The following is a 19,057-nucleotide window of genomic DNA, read 5'->3' on the forward strand; positions in this document are numbered from 1 at the left end:
AGTGGCGGAGTAATGTCAGCGTTTCTAACCTGACACCTGAGTGTCAGTATGTTACTGGTCGATTGTTGTGTACGTCTTCTCGACTATTTATATTTTTCATTGAATCGAGAAATTTTAATTCTCTTGCGTTTTACGCTTGTACAAAAAAAACCAAAAATATTAGTTCGACTATTGGACCTTAATAGTGAATAGGATACACTTTCTTGAATTTGAAGGACTCATGAATCATATTGATTTGTTATTTATCAAAAAGATACAATTTAAATATTATTATTTTTTTTTTTGTTTAAATAAAAATGAATGGGATTTGTATATAATTAAGCTTGCTCTGTTTAAATAAAGATTTTCTTCGCTTACGGTTATTTAATTCAAATTGGAAAAAAAATATAATGTGTTTCAAAGTATAAATCAATCTTACATATTAAAATTTAGATTATCGTATCGTTTGCATATTTTTAAAATCATATTATCTGATATTATAGATAAAATAAAATGCATAATTTTTATAGATTTTTTTTTTTGAAATTTTCATAAAATTTAAAGTGTATAGTATTAAGCTAATAATTAACTTATTCTAACTCACAAAAGTTATTTCTTGACGCGTACAATTTATTTTCGAGATGATTCTGCAACAGTTGATTCTTCTGGTATTCTTTTGTGGGTTAAGACTTTTGAGGTGAATCAGGTCGAGTTGATTCACTGGATATCTGTTGATCTGCATACGATAATTCTAAAGTGAGGCTTTGAAGATAATCTTGAGAGAGTTTTAGGGACATTTTCGTAGTTTCGCTCGGATTGCTGCTTGAGTAGTAAATCGCCTGATTTTGCTCCTACAGCGAAATTACATTGTCCTTATAGAAACCTCCGTTTTCTTGACTAGTGAATTGGTAAAATATCTTTCCTCTGCACTCTGTTGTTGATGGTTAAAGTTTTCCAGAAGCCTCCAAACACGAACATATGTCTGGTAATGTTTTTCCCGAATTCTGAAACCAAATCTAAAAGCGGATTATTGAAGGGTTAGTGGTTAGTAATGACTGGTGAAAAGTGCTCGAGCTTCGGTCTGTTAGTATTTTTAGATTTATGAAATTTTGAAGGCCTCAAAAAAAAAAAAAAAAAACATCAAGTTGATAAAAAAAAATTTTAGCAATTAAAATAAAATTTTATTTCTATTTTCGACCACCAATAGAAGAGTTTAAAAATAAAGATTCTTAATGGAGTAATTTTTAATTGTGATGATAAATCAGGAGCTTTGCGATTCCCATGGTAGAATTTAAGATTTAGAGTTCCTTCAAGTAAATAATCGAACCAAGACGAAAGAATAATTTGAAATTTCCATTTTCCGAAGTTCTCGTCCATCATTAGTGTAATTACTTTTGACAACGAAAATTTTGAATTTACTTCCCTACTATAACTAGAAGATTCAATTGAGCCAACGGATCTTTTACTAAATTCAAAGTTCGAAAATATTGATCGTGCCATCCTTAAAATTTTCCATTAAGTGTCATTTGAATATTTGAATCGCCATTTTAAGAATTTTGAGATAGATTTCCTATCGTCCCCCTCTCTGAAAAAGAACGAAGGAGAAATCAAGTCACAAGTGTCACATTCGACTACATTGGTTCCGTTAAGAAAATTTAGAATAAATTTTAAACATTTGAGAGTTTTATCCGATATTGGATCTGAATTCTCCTCATATATTTCTTTCCACAAAATCTTAAGAAGGATTGGGGAAGCTTCCATGTTTTTGTTTAATAATTTCGACGAATTTTGAAGACGAATATTAGAATAATTTTGATTTAAGAATTTACCTGTACTACCCGAGAATGAATTTACAAGCTTTAAAAGTAACGACAAATGAGATTTCTCAGTTATAAAAATTTCCATCTGTCTTATTATTGACACAATTTTAGACAACAAAAATTTTACTTCTTTAATGTCAGGAACCCGGGATCGCATAGTATTCCAATTTTTGAGTTTAGAGAAGTTTAACAATTTTAGAAAACTATTTAAGAGTTTTAAGAAAGATCTTTCATCGTCCCCCCTTCTCCTAAAAGTATTGACTTTACAAGAATGATTTGGAATTACTCTGAAAAATTTCGAATCGTTAAGAAACAATAAATAGAATTTATTTTTATAGAATTCCTTCCACAATACTTTGAGAAGCGTTGGCGGAGCTTCCTTATTTCCTTTAAGTAGGATTGAGAAAATTCGATCCAATGTTTCAGGATTGCCTGCATTTAAAAATTTGTCTGTTCCGGTGAAAAATAAATTTATGACTCTGAAAAACGTCGAAGGGCCAACTTTGTCGCTTATTAAAATATATTCTAGGCCATTTAATCGTTTGAAAATTACGAACGGTTTTTTATATTCTGGAATTTTCTTGAAGGCTGCATTAATTTTATCGTCCCCCACTTCACTTGTCTCTAAATTATTACTTTCAGGATCTTTTTTTTCGAAATGAAGTTCACTGTTGGATTGCCTTTCTTCAAAAATTTTATTTTTAGAATTTGATAATGCTGAACAATTTTGACTTATAGGCAATATATTTAGAGAAATATTTTTAGTGTCTGAAAGGATCAAAGGTTTTTCCAAAATTTGGGCACTTTCGGACCTTTCTTCGACTAACGTATAAGTGGGCTGGAAAGCAGAAATGTCCAGGCTGCTCAAGTTAGGAAGAGACTCCTCAAAGAAAGTTGGTTCTGGAATAATTTGAACGGATGCTTGATAAATCTTTTGTAAAACTTCGACTTTTCTTAAACTTCCAGATTGTAGAACAAGGTAGGTATCAAGAATAGTGGTATCAACAATAGGATTTGGTTTTTGAATGGGACTAGCAGAGACTCGATTTTCGTTAAAATATCGTCCCCCACTTTTCTCATTGCAACGATAATCAGGGGATTTACAGCTCGGAGTACGATGAGGCTTATAAAAAAATGCCTCTTGTCTGACCGCGAGGTAGAGTTCTTCCAGAGTTTGAGGGTCTTTCTTAACTGCAATACGCTTCATATAATTGGGTAAATTTTCGTAGAAAATGTCGAATGCAATTTGATCCGCTTTTTCAGACACATACCTTAAATCTCTCTTAGGGGTAAAAGACAGCCAACCCTTAATCATGTTACGCAACCTAAAATAAAATTCAGTTATGCATCCTCCATACTCTATGAAAGCATTAGCCAATTGCGCTTGCCATATATCTGGGTTATGAAATGTATCGCTCAAAGCTTCAAGAATATCAGAGACGCAACGGATTGTAACGTCGTACAAAATGCTACGAATATGACCAAACAACCGATGATAAATTCTAGTCATAAAAATACCGTTGTGATTAGGATGGATATACGGCATCCACCTTCTAATTATCGCTTCAAACTTCTCAAAATCTCGTTTGCAATTTGGATCTCTACTATCAAGCTTCGGCAATTCGCGATAAAATTCAAAAGACAATTTATATTGAGATGATGCGATGTTTTCATCATATACCGGGCAATTTAACCGACTAACGGGTTTAGGGTACACCATGTCTCCTGAACCTTCCCCCGGAGGTGGCGTCTGTTCTCTTCGCCACCTATTTCTGTTGCCGCGTATAATGGTAGACATCACATTCTAAGGTGACACGTGAACCAACGATATTATAAGTCTCTGTACTCAGGACAAAATTGCTGACTTGGCCAGAAAGAGAAAAAAGGAATTAGTTTTTACAGCTCGAAGCTGCAACAGTAAAGTCGATGTACGACTTTTGCCGACTCTGCAACTACGTCGCGATGTCGCAAGGTGTGGACACCTGGCATTCCTCGAAGTTGGAATTCGAGGGGCGTAAGGTGCTGACACCGCGATACGTGGAGTTGCTACCTGTGAAGGTGTGACAAGTCCATGAAGACAGGGCGTGGCACTTTCAAAAATGCCACGAAAATATAATTTTGAAATTTTTAGAATTTTGAAAATAGGAAAATTACCACAAATCTACCTTTAATCTCAAAATTGGTAGAAAAATGATACCTGTGGCTCAAAAAAAAGGATTTTTAACTTCGAAAATCCCACCGCTGCCACCAGTGTTCTTTATGTTATGTCCGCCGCTTAATTTTTAATTATTTATCCGGGATTTCTCCCTTTGGTAGCGATAGTAATTTTTGGACAAGCGGATTGGAGGGTGCGGACAACAATAAAGAATACGAGGAAGAAATTATCTTCCTATAATTTATTATTTATAGTGGATCTTTTCGAGAATTAAGAACCCAAACGTCTTCGAAGAGACTGGTGCTCTTGTTTAAGCCAAAGTATTTTAAGTATGATAGAATAATAGTTCTTTCACCTACCTTTCGATGTCAATTCTTCTAGTGCGGCAGCTATTATCCCTCCAGAACTAAACAGCTCACTCGGCCTTCCTGTAAGGTTGGTAGAATGGGTGCGGCTGGGTTGATAGGATGATATCTTATGTACTACTTTCGAATGAAAATCGAACGGCTTGAGTGATGAACTTGATCTTTTATTAATGATTTCAAATTACAACGTTTTTACTGAACGTAACTTGTTCACTCTAGTTTTTCACAACTTTTATATAATTTGTATTATAAGATTATTTATCTTATCGGATATTTTAAACAGATTTTTATTTATAAATGCGTCCTTTTTCACACCCAAAAGGGGTTTTTATGCGCAGAAACTCGGCACAAAGTGAGATCACAAATTCACGTGATTTGTGTCACAATTCACTCGAACCGGATAGATCTTCGAGATCTTTCAATTGCAATTAAGAACTATACTCTACACGATAGTTGACTATCAGCCGAGTATCTAACTCAATTGGCAATTTAATTTATTAATAATGACCGTAAATGAATAAATTAATATCCTACACGAACTTAATCAGCCGGATACCTAGATCGATTTACGGTTTAATTGATTTGAATTTTTTTGTAAATGAATAAATTAATATCCTACACGAAATTAATCAGCCGGATACCTAGATCGATTTACAATTTATTTAAAGTGAATTTGGAAAACCGTAACTGATAAAATAATATCCTACACGAAATTAATCAGCCGGATACCTAAATCAGCGACGATTACTTATTGCCACGTCGGAAGATTTCTGCAATAAGATTACGGGCTATCGACGCCGTTTACGCGGACCAAGAAGTTTAAATAAAACTGAGGCGCTGAGCCATGGTGCTCAGGCTTTTTATAAACTTTGCTTTGACAATTGATGGGGAATTTTTAATTATCGTCATTGGTGGAAAGTTACGACAGTTTATTGTTTATTCGTTAAACTTATTGCAGTTGTCTTTCCACTATTCTTTGCCGCATAAGAAGGTGAAAAAGCTGACGCTGCGTTTTCGCGCGCTTTGCAAAGAGGAGCTCAGAAATAATTATTTTAAATAATTATTAAAAATAAAAAAAAATTATTTGGACATAACAAGTATAAGGCCTGACCTAGTTAAAAAAGAGAGTCAAAAAACATAAAAAAGAATTAATTTTTCAATATTTTTAATTTTTTTTAATACTGCCAATCCTATCTTAAATGTCCCCGTTACATGGCTCAATCCTTTTTAATTTTTTTTTTTAACCAGAGTTATACATACAGCTATAAGAATCTATTTGATTTTTTCAGCAGGCAGCCATACACAAGAAATTCGTGTCAGATTATAACTTAATTCTAAGGGAAGACTATGGTTGAAAATAGTTGCGCATGGCTTACTCAAAATTTGCTCAAGGCTCAAAATTGCCCTTGAGCCTTGAGCAGATTTTGAGCAAGCCATGCATAGGTACCCGCCGTAAGTTACTGGTGCAAGAAATGCGCCAGAAACTTTTCAACTTCACCGCATCTAAGATATCTTCAATATTCTCAGAAATCATCTCATAAAGTTTTTCAAAGTTCCGCATTGTTTTCGAGTTATTGTTATTTCAATGTCAAGCTCTTAAAATAAGTAGTGTTCTGATCAACCTTAAGAACTTTTATTTTTAATTCCTTGGATTTGTTTTTTCAAAGAGCACGTAAATATCACTGTGATATAGCTCTTTTTATTAACATGAGCATAAAAATTTGATGGATTAAACTATCAAAATCGTGACCAGGAAAAAATTTACTGTTTTGATTTTACAAATGATCAGCGTACGAATAAATAAATAACATAATCAATTTTTGAAACAATCAAGTGTTATTAAAATTTGAGCCAAGTTCGTATTGTATGAAGAAAAAATTTTATCAAATGTAAATAAGTTTTTTTTTTTTGTACCACGTTCGCGATTAACAGTCGTGTATATAAATTTGGTGGGACACACAAATACTTTGCATTCAACGGCAGAATTTATTTGAGAGTAATTAAGTCTAAGACGATTCGTAAAATGAAAGTATTCAGTTTCTTAATAATTTTAATTGTTTCGATAATTCTGTCATCAAAGAATGAGTCTGAAGTAAGTATATAATTATTTTTAAAATGCATAGTTTTATTGTTGTATCAAAATATTTGTGTTTTATAACTAAGGCATTCGGAGGGAACAATTGGTTTTGGGATTGGATAACAAAAAAAAATAATGATAGAGAAACTACTACAGCTCCTTCTCCTGTTACAACTACAACTCCTTCTCCTGTCACAACTACAACTGTTTCAATTAGTAAGTTTTTCATTGAATGTTATAAAAAATTTATCTAATAGATACACATAATAAATTTACAAAGATATCTTAAATTTCCCGAGTGGAAATTCAAGAATTGATTTGATCATGAAAGTTTCCGATTTCTTTGTTGGTTGATTTACCGCCTAAAAAGCAGACGCCTGTTTTGTTCGTACAAGATGAAACATTAAAGTAAATACGTTTAAATCAGGCACAAAATAACAATAATATTATAATCTTGCTAAAAAATGCCTAGCACATATTGGCTCAAATCGCAATCAGATTAGTTTTTAAAAATTTTTTTTGGTTTTATAATAATCTGTAGGGGAAGGGGGGGGGGGGGCAAAACGGAGTACCCCCAAAATTTTATAAAAAAAAATTTTATATTTTAAATGGTTTTTAAACATTCCAAAATCACTTCTGTAAATATAATTAAGCGTTACTTTGAATTTATTTTGGTAAACTTTTTCAAAAATCGATTGTCAGTTGAAAAATATTAATGACGTTTGTTTTATGATAAAAACTATTAAAAAATTTTTTTCTTCTTTTGTATCCAATAAACATGTAAAATATAAGTTTTCTTCATGTAAATTACTAACAAAAAAATTCAACATAATCAAACTCGTTTAAAATCTAGAAATTTTTTTTTTTTACCTTCTCTAGGGGGTACCCCACTTTGCCCGCAGAAATGAAAAATTTTTTTTTCAAACGGTAACTGAAAATTTCTTCTATTTACTTTGAATATCATTAAAAAAAAAAAGATTTAGCGTATTTGAGTCCTCGAAAACTTGGGATTTCCTTAAGTACCCCCTTTTGCCCCTCCCTCCCCTAAAAGAATTATTTTTCAAAATTACATTAAATTTTGTGCAGTATCATTAATTTCTATAGATTTTTACAAATATTTATAACATAGTATAAAACTTTATAGTATTTTTTATTTGGATATGAAGTTTTTTTTTTTCTAAATTTTCATGGTATTTTTTCCCATAGATTTCAATCACATTTGATGCGTAAAATTTAATTAGCTTTCAAAATACTCCCTCAAATTTATGAAAATTTTCAATGGTTGTTCTGTGTGGCATAATGTAACACAGAACAACATCATTTTTTGGCTAAAAATTTTCTATTATTCATCGTAATTTATTTCATTGTTACTATCACTGTATTTTTCATGTATTTTCGTTTATGATGGCAGCAAGAAGTCATGACTTTATGGCCAAATAAATTATATTATCTATCTATCTATCTATCTATCTATCTATCTATCTATCTATCTATCTATCACTAATGATATACATTCTTTCGATTTAGCGGAAGATGAAGAAATGCAGGCAATTACTAATATTTCATACAGTATTAATCAATTTGCCTTTGAATTACATAAGGTAAGAAAATAATTCAGTGAATAAGAACATATAATATCGCGTGCCAAAAGGTAAAAGGGCGCATTGCTACAGGTTAGTAAGGAATTATGCTAAAAGGGCGCATAAAAAAATTTTTTTTGCCATTAGCTTTAAAATTTTTCGAAACGCAAAGATCTGCAAATAAAAAAATTTGGGCATCCTTAAGCTAAAAGGGCGTATCTCAAGACATACGCCCTTTTAGCTTTTGAAAAGTAGTGCCTAAAGCTAAAAGGGCGCATAAAAAAAAATTCAAGTTTTAATACGAAATACTGACAAATAGTTTTACAAGACAAGTTAGATGAAAAAAACAGTCGCCTACACTTTTTTTTTTTCAAAATTTATTGACAATAAAATAATTAAAATAAAAAAAAAATGAAAATGTCAAATTTTTAATTAAATATAAATTTTCATGACGATTATAAAAAATAAAAATTTACTGATTTTTTCTTTAATTATTGTTTTGGATTATTATTGATCCACCATAAATCAGAATAATTTGAAAAAAAAAAAAAAGTACAGATATGGAGAAGGAGGCTATGGGAGTCGTACCTAAATGAACCGGGTACATATTTCTACAAATTTTTTTTTTTTCAATTTAGTATAAGAATTTCAAAATAATTTTCTAAACTCTAATAACCAATTCCATAACAAAAAATATTAATACAATCACGCATACTTTGTGATTTTTCTAAGCATATTTTTAATTTGGATATTAAAAGAACGTATAAGTTAGAATACACATTTTTGACTGCAGCATTTTATTTTTTTTCATTTTTAGACTTCGGATAAGCTTTTTAATAAATTTTTCACAAAAAAAATTTATACGCCCTTTTAGCTTTTGGTCACAAAATTTTTGGATTCCTAAAGCTAAAAGGGCGCATAATCAAAGACATACGCCCTTTTACCTTTGGGAAAACAATATTTGATTTTCAAGCGTAGAAAATGTTTACTAATTGATTGGCGATGAAAAAAAAATTTATGCGCCCTTTTACCTTTTGGCACGCGATATCCTATAAAATAAATAGATTGCATTATAATAATTTAAATATTATTTATCAAAAAAGGCTATGGCAAAAAAAACAGATGGAAGTTTTATCTCATCGCCATTAAGTGCAGCAATGGTACTCATGATGGCAGCTTATGGTGCACGTGATGAAAATGCCAAGAAAGTGAATTCCTTGTTACATTTCGATACTAATAATAGGATGTACAAAACAGGCATAAATTTATTGATTGAAATGTTTAATGTAAGTTATTATTAAATAAAACCAATTATTACAATGAAAACTAACGTTTGATATTTAATATTTATTTACTTAGACATTCGATCCGATAAGATTTAAAATAGGAAATAAAATATACGCTGGAAAAAATCAAGACACCAAATCAGATCTTATAAGCTTAGTAAGTAAAATTTTCGAATCGTCAATTGAAAATGTTGATTTTGGAAGTTCTAAAGATACGATGAAGAAAGTAAATGATTGGCGTGCAGAAATAGATCATCAGCGTATTAGAAATGTTATTGAGTCAGGTAAGTTTTTTTTTAAATGTAAAAATCTGTAGTAACACCGAGATAGCGTGGACGGACACCAGTTTTTTTTACAGTGCATATTAAATTTTTTAAAAAATTGTCTATTGTTTACAGATGAAATTAGTAAAGATACTGAACTTTTTTTTATTAATTCGTTATATTTTTCGGCATTATGGAAATGTCCCTTTGATGAAACAATGACTGCACCAACTAATTTTCTTATGAATAATGGAGAAGTCATAGTAAAACCGGTTATGTCCACACTGCAGGGAGCAAATTCTCATCGTCTTCCTGAATTAGAACGTGCTGCTAATACATTAGAATTCAAGGTATTATAATAAAGAATTTATTGTATATATCAAGTAATTTACTTCATGATTATTTTCTTATTTTATTTTCAATTGTTAACAGGGAGATATAAATAATGATGACTTAATGAAATTCACTTTGATTGACGATAGTCGTAGTGTTAACATTGATGATCTTGGACGCGATTTACATGCATTACACCTCTTTGATTTTAAAAAGAATTCGGATTCTTATATGGAAATGCCAAAATTCAGAATTGAGAGTACAATCAATTTAGAGGATATGCTTAATGATTTAGAAATAATAACTGCATTCGAAAAAATCGCTAAAACCTCCAGTATCTCAAAACAAGGTTCTGAACTAAAAATGAACAGGGTAGCTCAAAAATTGACATTTGAAATTAACGAATTGGGTATTGAAGCTGCAGTTCATAGTGGTAAAAAATTATACATTTATTTAAAATACATCATCTACAATTATGCTACGAAAATAATTATTAACTTGAATCTAATAAAATTATCTTTACAGAAGCTTCTTTCGACAACGGAACAACAACAAATAGTGATCCGGAACCACTAGAACAAGTTCCAATTTTTATTGGTAACCCGTTCGTTTTCCTTATTACATATAATAACACCATTCTTTTTACTGGACGTTTTATTAAAAGTTAATTTTTAAACAATTTACAAAATTTTTTCGAAAAATTTTTGTTTTTCATTTAATAATATATTAATTAATTAAAGATTTATTATAATTATTATTTAATAATTATTTACATCAAAATATTCATTTCAAGTTTTTAAAATATGCATACGATTACTATGTGTCCCGTCAACCCGTGAAAAATCTTTTTATTAGATTTTATGAAATTTCCTTCAGTGATACTTAATAAAATTTCATACCGAAAATGGCCTGTTTAAAATTTATGATTGCATAAAATTTATAGTTGCATAGAAATTCATGAAATTTTACAGACAGTAAATATTTTAAAAAGAAATTATAAATAAAAAAAAAATCAAATCAGATTCTGTACATTGATCTAATAAACGAGGGCATTACTGAGACAAAATAAATATTTTTTTTATTGATGAAAAATCCTGGCGACTGCTGGGCTCGAACCTACATCCTTCCTGCTTCAAGTCTTTGCTGCTGTTCACTGCGCTGACGCACGTATGAGATTATATGAGTAAATTGTATGTCTATTGAGATATAAAGTTTTAAACTTTCATAATAAATTTCATAAGATTTGATGGAGTTTTATATAATTTTGAAAGAACTGATAATTTAATAAACAAAGTAAATAACATGCAATAAATGAAATTTCATACGAATTTAAGGAATTTATAAAATTTTACAGAACTATGTACTATTTCAGAAATCGTTATAAAATGTTAGCCAAATATTATTTCTAGAAAAATTTTAGAAGTTATAAAAATTGAAAACTGAAAATTACTATGCTAATATTACAATTAAAGTATATTCATCTAATATTTGACATGCTGTTATAAAAATTCGTTCAGTACGTGTGTGTAAACACATATACTTTCCTGCTTAACAGCATTATTTAAAGTAATTAAAAAATCTTACCGTACGATGGACGGTGTGGCCCAATGGATATAAATTGAACGGACTATGATATGTTCTGGATTCGACTCCTAGTTACTCATTATATTCACGTCAAAAATACTCTGATTGACGAATAGTCATTACAATCCCTGATTAAAAATTCCGATTGAAGCTCAATTGGATTTCCATTAGCATTCCAAGTATCCGGTTGAAATTCAATCGGATTTAATTAGAAAAAAATATTAATTATTTTCCAATTAGATTCGGTTGAAATTTTCCAATCGGAGTTTTTAATCAGGGATAATTTAAGCAATAAAGCGCAAACTATGTTATCATTTCATATTGAAGTTTTGCAAAATAAGTTTTTATTTGGGATAAATCCAATTATACAAATTTCTTTAATTAATTATCCATATGCACGTCGACAGTGAATACTAAATATATAAAACAAACTCAACGTGCGCATTTATTAGAATAACCTGTTTCTTTTTGTTGGTCACATATTATATCAACCTATATATAATCAGTTAACATATGAGTTATATAACTTTTATAAAAACTAAGAATAGTAAATATTAGAAATAAAAAAGCAATTTGCAACACAGGAGAATTCCGTTAACTCGGACCGTTAGTCTACAAAGTGGGAATTTCAGAGAAATTCCAACTTATCGAATACCCCTTCTCCTTTAAAGACTAAACTACACGCATGCGCTCTTACGTTTACATGAGTGATGCATATGAAAATATACACAGACACATACAAAAGTATAGTTAGGTGGGGGGGACAACGTAGCTCGTGGGGGTCAAGATTGAGGGGAAGTTCCGAGTTAATGGAATTCGACTGTATTCTTATACTAAATTTCTGATGTTAATTCAAAACAGAAAAATATTCTAGTATACCGAAAAACGTAAACGTTTGGCTTAAAAAACTCATTTTTTGAGATTATCCAAAAAATTTAAAGCCTTGTGATTATCAATAATTACAAATATATTCATACTCAGTTGATAGATACGTTTTAATTTAAAAAAAAAAGCTACTCACTATTATAAAATCATTTTCTATGATAAAAGAAAATTTTATTCAATTTTATTAATAGCCATGTTACAAATTGAAAAATATCAAAGTAATAAGTTTAGATCGCAACTTTTATATAAGATTCCACATCCTTATAGATATTTTTTTTTAACATTTTACAATACGTTAATACACTAGTATATGTACGAAATGTTGAGAAAACTTAATTTTTCAATTATTTTAAATTGAACAAAGTTGTTATTCGCATTACATTACGCGCTTTTGCACTTATTTTGTACGATTAATAAAAACATAAAGTTAACTTTCATCAACTTAAATCATAATTATGATGCAAGTATCGCTAAATATGCACATGTAAAATAAAACATATTTTAATTTAATAATTGAAAACATACGAGGGTCCTAAGATATCTCAACACAACGAAAATAATTATCTATAAACATTACAAAGAAACTAAAAATAAAAAAGCCTGTAATTATTATCTTTTTTTATCAATACATAAGTTTTTTCACTATTATACATGGTTATTAAGTTTATTATTTTTTTTTAGTTTAAATATTTATCGAAATTAATTCACCTTTTACCGCACGATCTTTTTAACATAACAAATACCATTAATATTGAGTCAATGCAACGAAGAAAAGACAATTATTCACCAATCGTTGTTTATGTATGATTATCCAAACTTATTTTTTTATTTTATGTACCGATTTCTGATTGTTTTCCAAAAAAAAGTGTAAAAATTTATTTTTAATGAGTTTTGTAATTTGTACAATCACTTGTTTAAAAAAAGTGATGAAAGAATTTTTGCTAACGTTCCTTCGGAATTTTACTTTTTTTTTTTTGTTGAATTGTACTGATTTCAATGCTTCTTCGTCGTATCAACCGTTATCGTTATGCACACCTCTTGAATTAATTTAAATGTGCATCAAATTTTTAGTGCTTAACGATGTTATTCTGAAAGATATAAAAATTGTATTAATCATTAAACGAATTAACTTTAGTATATAATTCGTTAAAGATGTATGAGCGAAGACGGAAGGGAATAGTAAATTTTTTAGTGCCCTGGTGGATCCCAATCACGGTAATTCCCGATGAAAAAAGATTTTATACAATTGTATAAAATTATAAACAAAGAATGGCCCGATCTAATTGTATACAACTGTATAAAAATTGTATATAATTCTATACAAATTGTATACAAGTCTATATAATTACATACAGATTTATACAAATTATATACAATTCTGTATAATTATATACAATTCTATATAATTGCAATATATAGAATTGTATATAATCATATAGAATTGTATACAATTCTATACAAATTGTATACAAGTCTATATAATTATATACAATTTTAAACAAATTATATACAATTCTGTATAAATATATACAATACTATATAATTGCAATATATAGAATTGTATATAATCATATAGAATTGTATACAATTTGTATAGAATTGTATACAACTTCGATACAAATTGTATACAATTGGATCGGGCCATTTTTTGTATATAATTTTATACAATTGTATAAAATTATATACAAAAAATGGCCCGATCCAATTGTATACAACTGTATAAAAATTGTATACGTCTATATAATTATATACAATTTTATACAAATTATATACAATTCTGTATAATTATATACAATTCTATATAATTGCAATATATAGAATTGTATATAATCATATAGAATTGTATACAATTTGTATAGAATTGTATACAATTTCTATACAAATTGTATACAATTGGATCGGGCCATTTTTTATATATAATTTTTTACAATTGTATAAAATTATGTACAAAAAATGGCCCGATCCAATTGTATACAACTGTATAAAAATTGTATACAATTCTATACTAATTGTATACGTCTGTATAATTATATACAATTTTATACAAATTATATACAATTCTGTATAATTATATACAATTTTATACAAATTATATACAATTCTGTATAATTATATACAATTCTATATAATTGCAATATAATCATATAGAATTGTATACAATTTCTATACAAATTGTATACAATTGGATCGAGCCATTTTTTCTATCCAATTATATATAGTCTATATATAATTGATATATAATTCTATACAATTGTATAAAATCTTTTTTCATCGGGTTTGTCGCATTTTGCCGTAACTTACCGTAAAATATGACATTTCTACGGGCAATTTACCGAATTTGACGGTAATTTAGAATACTATATGGCAATTTTCTGTACACGGAAAGATTGGAACACGACTGGTTACTGTTCTGCACTGAGTGATATGCGCACACGACTTAGTCAGGTCCCGCACAGTAATCAGTGTGATGCTGCACCACAGTCGAGCATTTTTTTCCAGCACCGTAATGAGTCGGGTGCAGAACAGTTACCAGCCGGGTTCCAATCTTTCCATGTATTCAACGACGAAGGCTTGCTGCAATTTTACGGTAAATTCCCACTTTTTTAACACAAACTTACGGTAAGAATAACGCAATGTTACCGTAATTAATCATTCAATAAAATTATATCGAACATTAAGTGGGCGTCACTGAATTTACTATACTAATGCTGACTAGACGACTCGCGAAGTAACGAAGAGGGCGTCATGTTTAGGTATCTAGGACAACTCTGCGGTAAATCTGAGCTGATGGATCTTAGAGTATGTAAATTGGCGACGGAAAATAGTGGAACAAATGAAGTATCCAATCCTACTAGGCTACCTTATAATAAAATCTACAGCTTATAATACTTACGCAGTCAATTAAATGGAAATAATAGATGAAAATTTCAGCAGCATCCGGACTTGGGCGCATCAACATCGCGACCTTGATTTATCTTTACTTTATGAGCTGGATCAGCATCCGTACCAGATGGTGGACCAACTCGTGCTTTTATTTCTGCTGCCATTGTCATGAAAGCTTGTTCGACATTCATTGCATTTTTCGCAGACGTTTCCAAAAATGGTATGGCTAATTGATCTGCGTAGTCCTGTCAATAATTTATAAGTTTATAAAATTCCCTGATTAAAAACTCCAATGGAATCAGATTAGAAAATTCCAATTGAATTTAATCGGAAGAAAAATTATTATTTACGGATTGAATATGATTGGAAAATTTCAATCGGATACTTGGAACACTTCCAAGCATTTCTGATTGAATATTTGTTTCAAACTGAATCTGATAAAAATCGGACTGAGTTTCAATCAGATTCAATCAGAGTTATTTTTCTATCAATATGTTGGATTCTCTGAGCAAAAATAAATCCCAGTTACAAAACTTTTACTTTTATATTTTAGATATTTTGGTCTTAGAAATATTTATTTTAGAAAAATAGTATATTTTATTCTATTAGTTTTTAAATGTGAAAAACATATTTAAGGCACATTTGTGCAGCTAGAATAAGAAAGCCTGTAGAGGCTTGATTTTATGATCTTAGATACTTGAGTTGTACAAAGGTCTCCTTATTTTACTATGTACAGTAGACTGATTCAAAAAAATCGACTAATGTTTTTTTTCTTCATTATATCGAAAGTATTGTTGGAAATGACGAAAAAAAAATACGGTGAAAGTTTGAGCTCTTAATATTAATATCAACAACTACCGCATCGCGATTTTCTATTTCCCGTTTAAATAACATGGGAAAATTTATTTTTTAAACTTTGGAATTTTGTAGCTTTCGGTGGGACCAATACTTTTAAATGTTCAAGACATATTCTTGAGGGAAATTTTACGCTCTACAAAAAAGGTCTCTTATAATTTTTTGATATTTTTATTTCTCCAAAAGTTATTCAAAGTTAAAGTTAGATTGACGATAAATTTTTACATTTTTTAAATTTTTTAACGCAACCATCAACTTTATCGGAAAATTTTACAGGACATTTTTTGTAGAGCATTTTATTTCCTACAACTTATCTCAGAGAAAATTTTCGATATTTCACTTAAGTCGTATCTTATTTGCAATTAACTGGAAATTTTCTTAAATAATCTAAATTTTGTTGCTTAAAATTAATTATATTAAATTTTCAGTTAATTGCGAATAACTTACGACTTGTGAGAAATATCAAAAATTTTCTCTGAGATAAGTTGTAGGAAATAAAAGGCTCTACAAAAAATGTCCTGTAAAATTTTCCGATAAAGTTGATGGTTGCGTCAAAAAATTCAAAAATGTAAAAATTTATCGTCAATCAAACTTTAACTTTGAATAACTTTTGAAGAAATAAAAATATCGAAAAATTATAAGAGACCTTTTTTGTAGAGCGTCAAATTTCCCACAAGAATAGCTTGAACATTCAAAAGTATTGGTCCCACCGAGAGCTACAAAATTCCAAAGCTTAAAGAATAAACTTTCCCATGTTATTTAAACGGGAAATAGAAAATCGCGATGCGGCAGTTGTTAATATCAATATTAAGAGCTCAAACATTCACTGTATTTTTTTTCGTCATTTTCAACAATATTTTCGATATAATGAGGAAAAAAAACAGTCGATTTTTTTGAATCAGTCTAATGTACAGTACAACCAAATATTACATGTGTTTTACTAAGGACAAAACAGAGGGTAAGACCTCACAATAAAATAGTTTTAACATTATAGTTAACCTGCGACTAAACTCTGTCAAGTAACGACACCTCTCGATACGATTCTTTTAAAATAAAGATTCTATTTGAATCACTGTAGATAATAATATTGTATTTTCTCATTATTTATCATCAATCCTATCCATAACTTCCTACACAATAAGTATTTAATTTAAACGAAATTATCGTACCTTCGCAGTAGCATAATCGACAACTTTCTTGACATTCAAATCACACTTATTACCGACCAGCAGCTTGTTAACGTTATCAGAAGCGTAACGATCTATTTCTTCTAACCACTGCTTAACGTTATTGAATGAGTCTTGATCTGTGCAATCATAAACAATTATGATTCCATGTGCACCTCTGTAGTATGAACTCGTGATAGTTCTGAATCGTTCTTGCCCGGCAGTGTCCCAAATTTGTAGTTTTATCGTTTTCCCATCGAGATCAATTGTTCTAATCTTAAAATCAACACCAATAGTGCTAATATAACTCTCTGTGTAGGTGTCATCAGCAAAACGTAACAGCAAACATGATTTTCCTACACCGGAATCTCCAATAAGAAGAAGTTTGAAAAGATAATCGCTGAAAAAAACGTAATTAAATATCAAGATGAGTAAAAAATGATCATGATACTAAAATTAGCAGACATCTAATTATTTTTGGATTTTATTTTAGGCGGTAAATTTGAAAAGAAAAAAATTTGAAAAAATTGCACCTGTAGTTTTTTAAATTTTCTACATGTGCATATTTTTATTTTTGTTTTTTTTCTGATTGATTTGTTGAAAAAAAAATCCGGAAAATTTGAATTGTCTGCTAACTTCAGGATCATAAATAATCAGTAGTAGAAAAAAAAAGTTGTATGGAACAGCTGCTGTAAATACTGGAGATGAAAATATAAAGAAATTTTGTAAACTGAGTACACAAAAAAATTACGATTCAAAATTTTGAAACTAAATTTATAATCAGTGAATTATTTTAAAAGATAATAAATAAAATTAGTCATCGCGTAGATAAAAGATGAGAAGGAATGCGACTGATAGGGGACAGATCGAAAAAAAAATTCAAATGATGAAAATGTTGGCCATGAAAAATTCAGATAAAAAAGATCTGGAATTTTTTAATCGATATTCATTAACCCAAATATCATTTTTTACTGATAGTAGCAGACACAAAAATTTTTTAATTTTTATAAACAAGTAGATTTAAATTTTTAGAACACGGAAATTTTTTTTTCAAATTTTTCATGTGCAATTTTTAAAATTATTTTCTTTGTTTACTGAAAAAAAAAAAAAAAAAAAATTTTAAATGTCTGCTACTTTCAGTTTCGTCATTTTTTAATTTTATTGCTCAGTTATCATAAAATTTTAAAAAGTATGAATACTTTTTAGAGTAAAATATTATAATTGCGCATTGATTTAAAAATATACTGATGACTAAAGTAAAAAAACACAAAGGAATTATGTTATATTGACTTACTACTCAGGATTCATTGTAGACATGCTACGTTGGCGAAGGCGTTTTTTTTTTACTGTCTACGTTCTTCACAACTGTCAAATCCCAACTAATACACCCAAAGTTAAACCTTCTTAACCTTCACGTTATTTGTAACAGTAAATGAGTTAATGGTTCCTTGACGTTTCCGCGAGTCAATTTTCATGCATCGAAATTGTGATTAAATGTCCAAATAATGGCGGCCAGACATATGAAGTATCCCTTTTGTATTAAGTAAACGTAAGCATACTTTTTTAATCGTTTTTTTATGAAAACCTCAATAGCCAGGATTGCCCAGAGAACTTTTTTCAACAGAAGTTTCCGTAAATTTGACGTCAAATTGTTGTCATTTTCATATTTTACTGTTTGCACCACTAGGATTTCTAGCAAAAGTTTCCTTTCATATTTTGCCGTCCAAGCGGCACTTCAGGGAAATTTGAATTCAAAATTTGCTAAGCAGATGCCGCTTAATTTGGCAGCAAATGCACGTCAATTTCCGTTGCTCAGTTTTCTGACT

The 19,057-nt window shown here is 29.6% G+C and overlaps 2 protein-coding genes across 2 annotated transcripts; one reads left to right on the forward strand and one right to left on the reverse strand.

Moving 5' to 3' along the window:
* The first annotated feature begins 6,251 nt into the window (after positions 1-6,251).
* Positions 6,252-10,640, forward strand: LOC130675329 (serpin B4-like). Its single transcript, XM_057480914.1, has 8 exons — positions 6,252-6,411; positions 6,483-6,612; positions 7,924-7,997; positions 9,080-9,262; positions 9,336-9,546; positions 9,661-9,875; positions 9,958-10,291; positions 10,384-10,640. Exons 1-8 carry the CDS (start codon positions 6,343-6,345, stop codon positions 10,524-10,526), a joined length of 1,359 nt encoding a protein of 452 aa, XP_057336897.1. The 5' UTR covers positions 6,252-6,342; the 3' UTR covers positions 10,527-10,640.
* Positions 10,641-12,473: 1,833 nt separating this feature from the next.
* On the reverse strand, positions 12,474-18,822 carry LOC130675330 (ras-related protein Rab-1A). The gene is made up of 4 exons (XM_057480915.1): positions 18,526-18,822; positions 17,235-17,631; positions 15,221-15,455; positions 12,474-13,415 (listed from the first exon to the last, which is right to left on the reverse strand). Exons 1-3 carry the CDS (start codon positions 18,546-18,548, stop codon positions 15,255-15,257), a joined length of 621 nt encoding a protein of 206 aa, XP_057336898.1. The 5' UTR covers positions 18,549-18,822; the 3' UTR covers positions 12,474-13,415; positions 15,221-15,254.
* Between the last annotated feature and the right edge of the window lie 235 nt (positions 18,823-19,057).

Source organism: Microplitis mediator, chromosome 10 (assembly GCF_029852145.1).
Source record: "Microplitis mediator isolate UGA2020A chromosome 10, iyMicMedi2.1, whole genome shotgun sequence".
Taxonomy (NCBI): Eukaryota; Metazoa; Arthropoda; class Insecta; order Hymenoptera; family Braconidae; genus Microplitis; species Microplitis mediator.

What these genes read in the sequence shown, in the direction of transcription:
- LOC130675329 (XM_057480914.1), top strand. Translation starts at nt 6,343, where the DNA reads ATGAAAGTATTCAGTTTCTTAATAATTTTAATTGTTTCGATAATTCTG. An exon ending in CTAATACATTAGAATTCAAG is followed by an intron (nt 9,876 to 9,957) that starts GTATTATAATAA and finishes AATTGTTAACAG; the next exon opens with GGAGATATAAATAATGATGA. An exon ending in TGAAGCTGCAGTTCATAGTG is followed by an intron (nt 10,292 to 10,383) that starts GTAAAAAATTAT and finishes TTATCTTTACAG; the next exon opens with AAGCTTCTTTCGACAACGGA.
- LOC130675330 (XM_057480915.1), bottom strand. Translation starts at nt 18,548, where the DNA reads ATGTCTACAATGAATCCTGAGTA. An exon ending in TCTACAATGAATCCTGAGTA is followed by an intron (nt 17,632 to 18,525) that starts GTAAGTCAATAT and finishes CGTTTTTTTCAG; the next exon opens with CGATTATCTTTTCAAACTTC. An exon ending in TCGATTATGCTACTGCGAAG is followed by an intron (nt 15,456 to 17,234) that starts GTACGATAATTT and finishes AATTATTGACAG; the next exon opens with GACTACGCAGATCAATTAGC.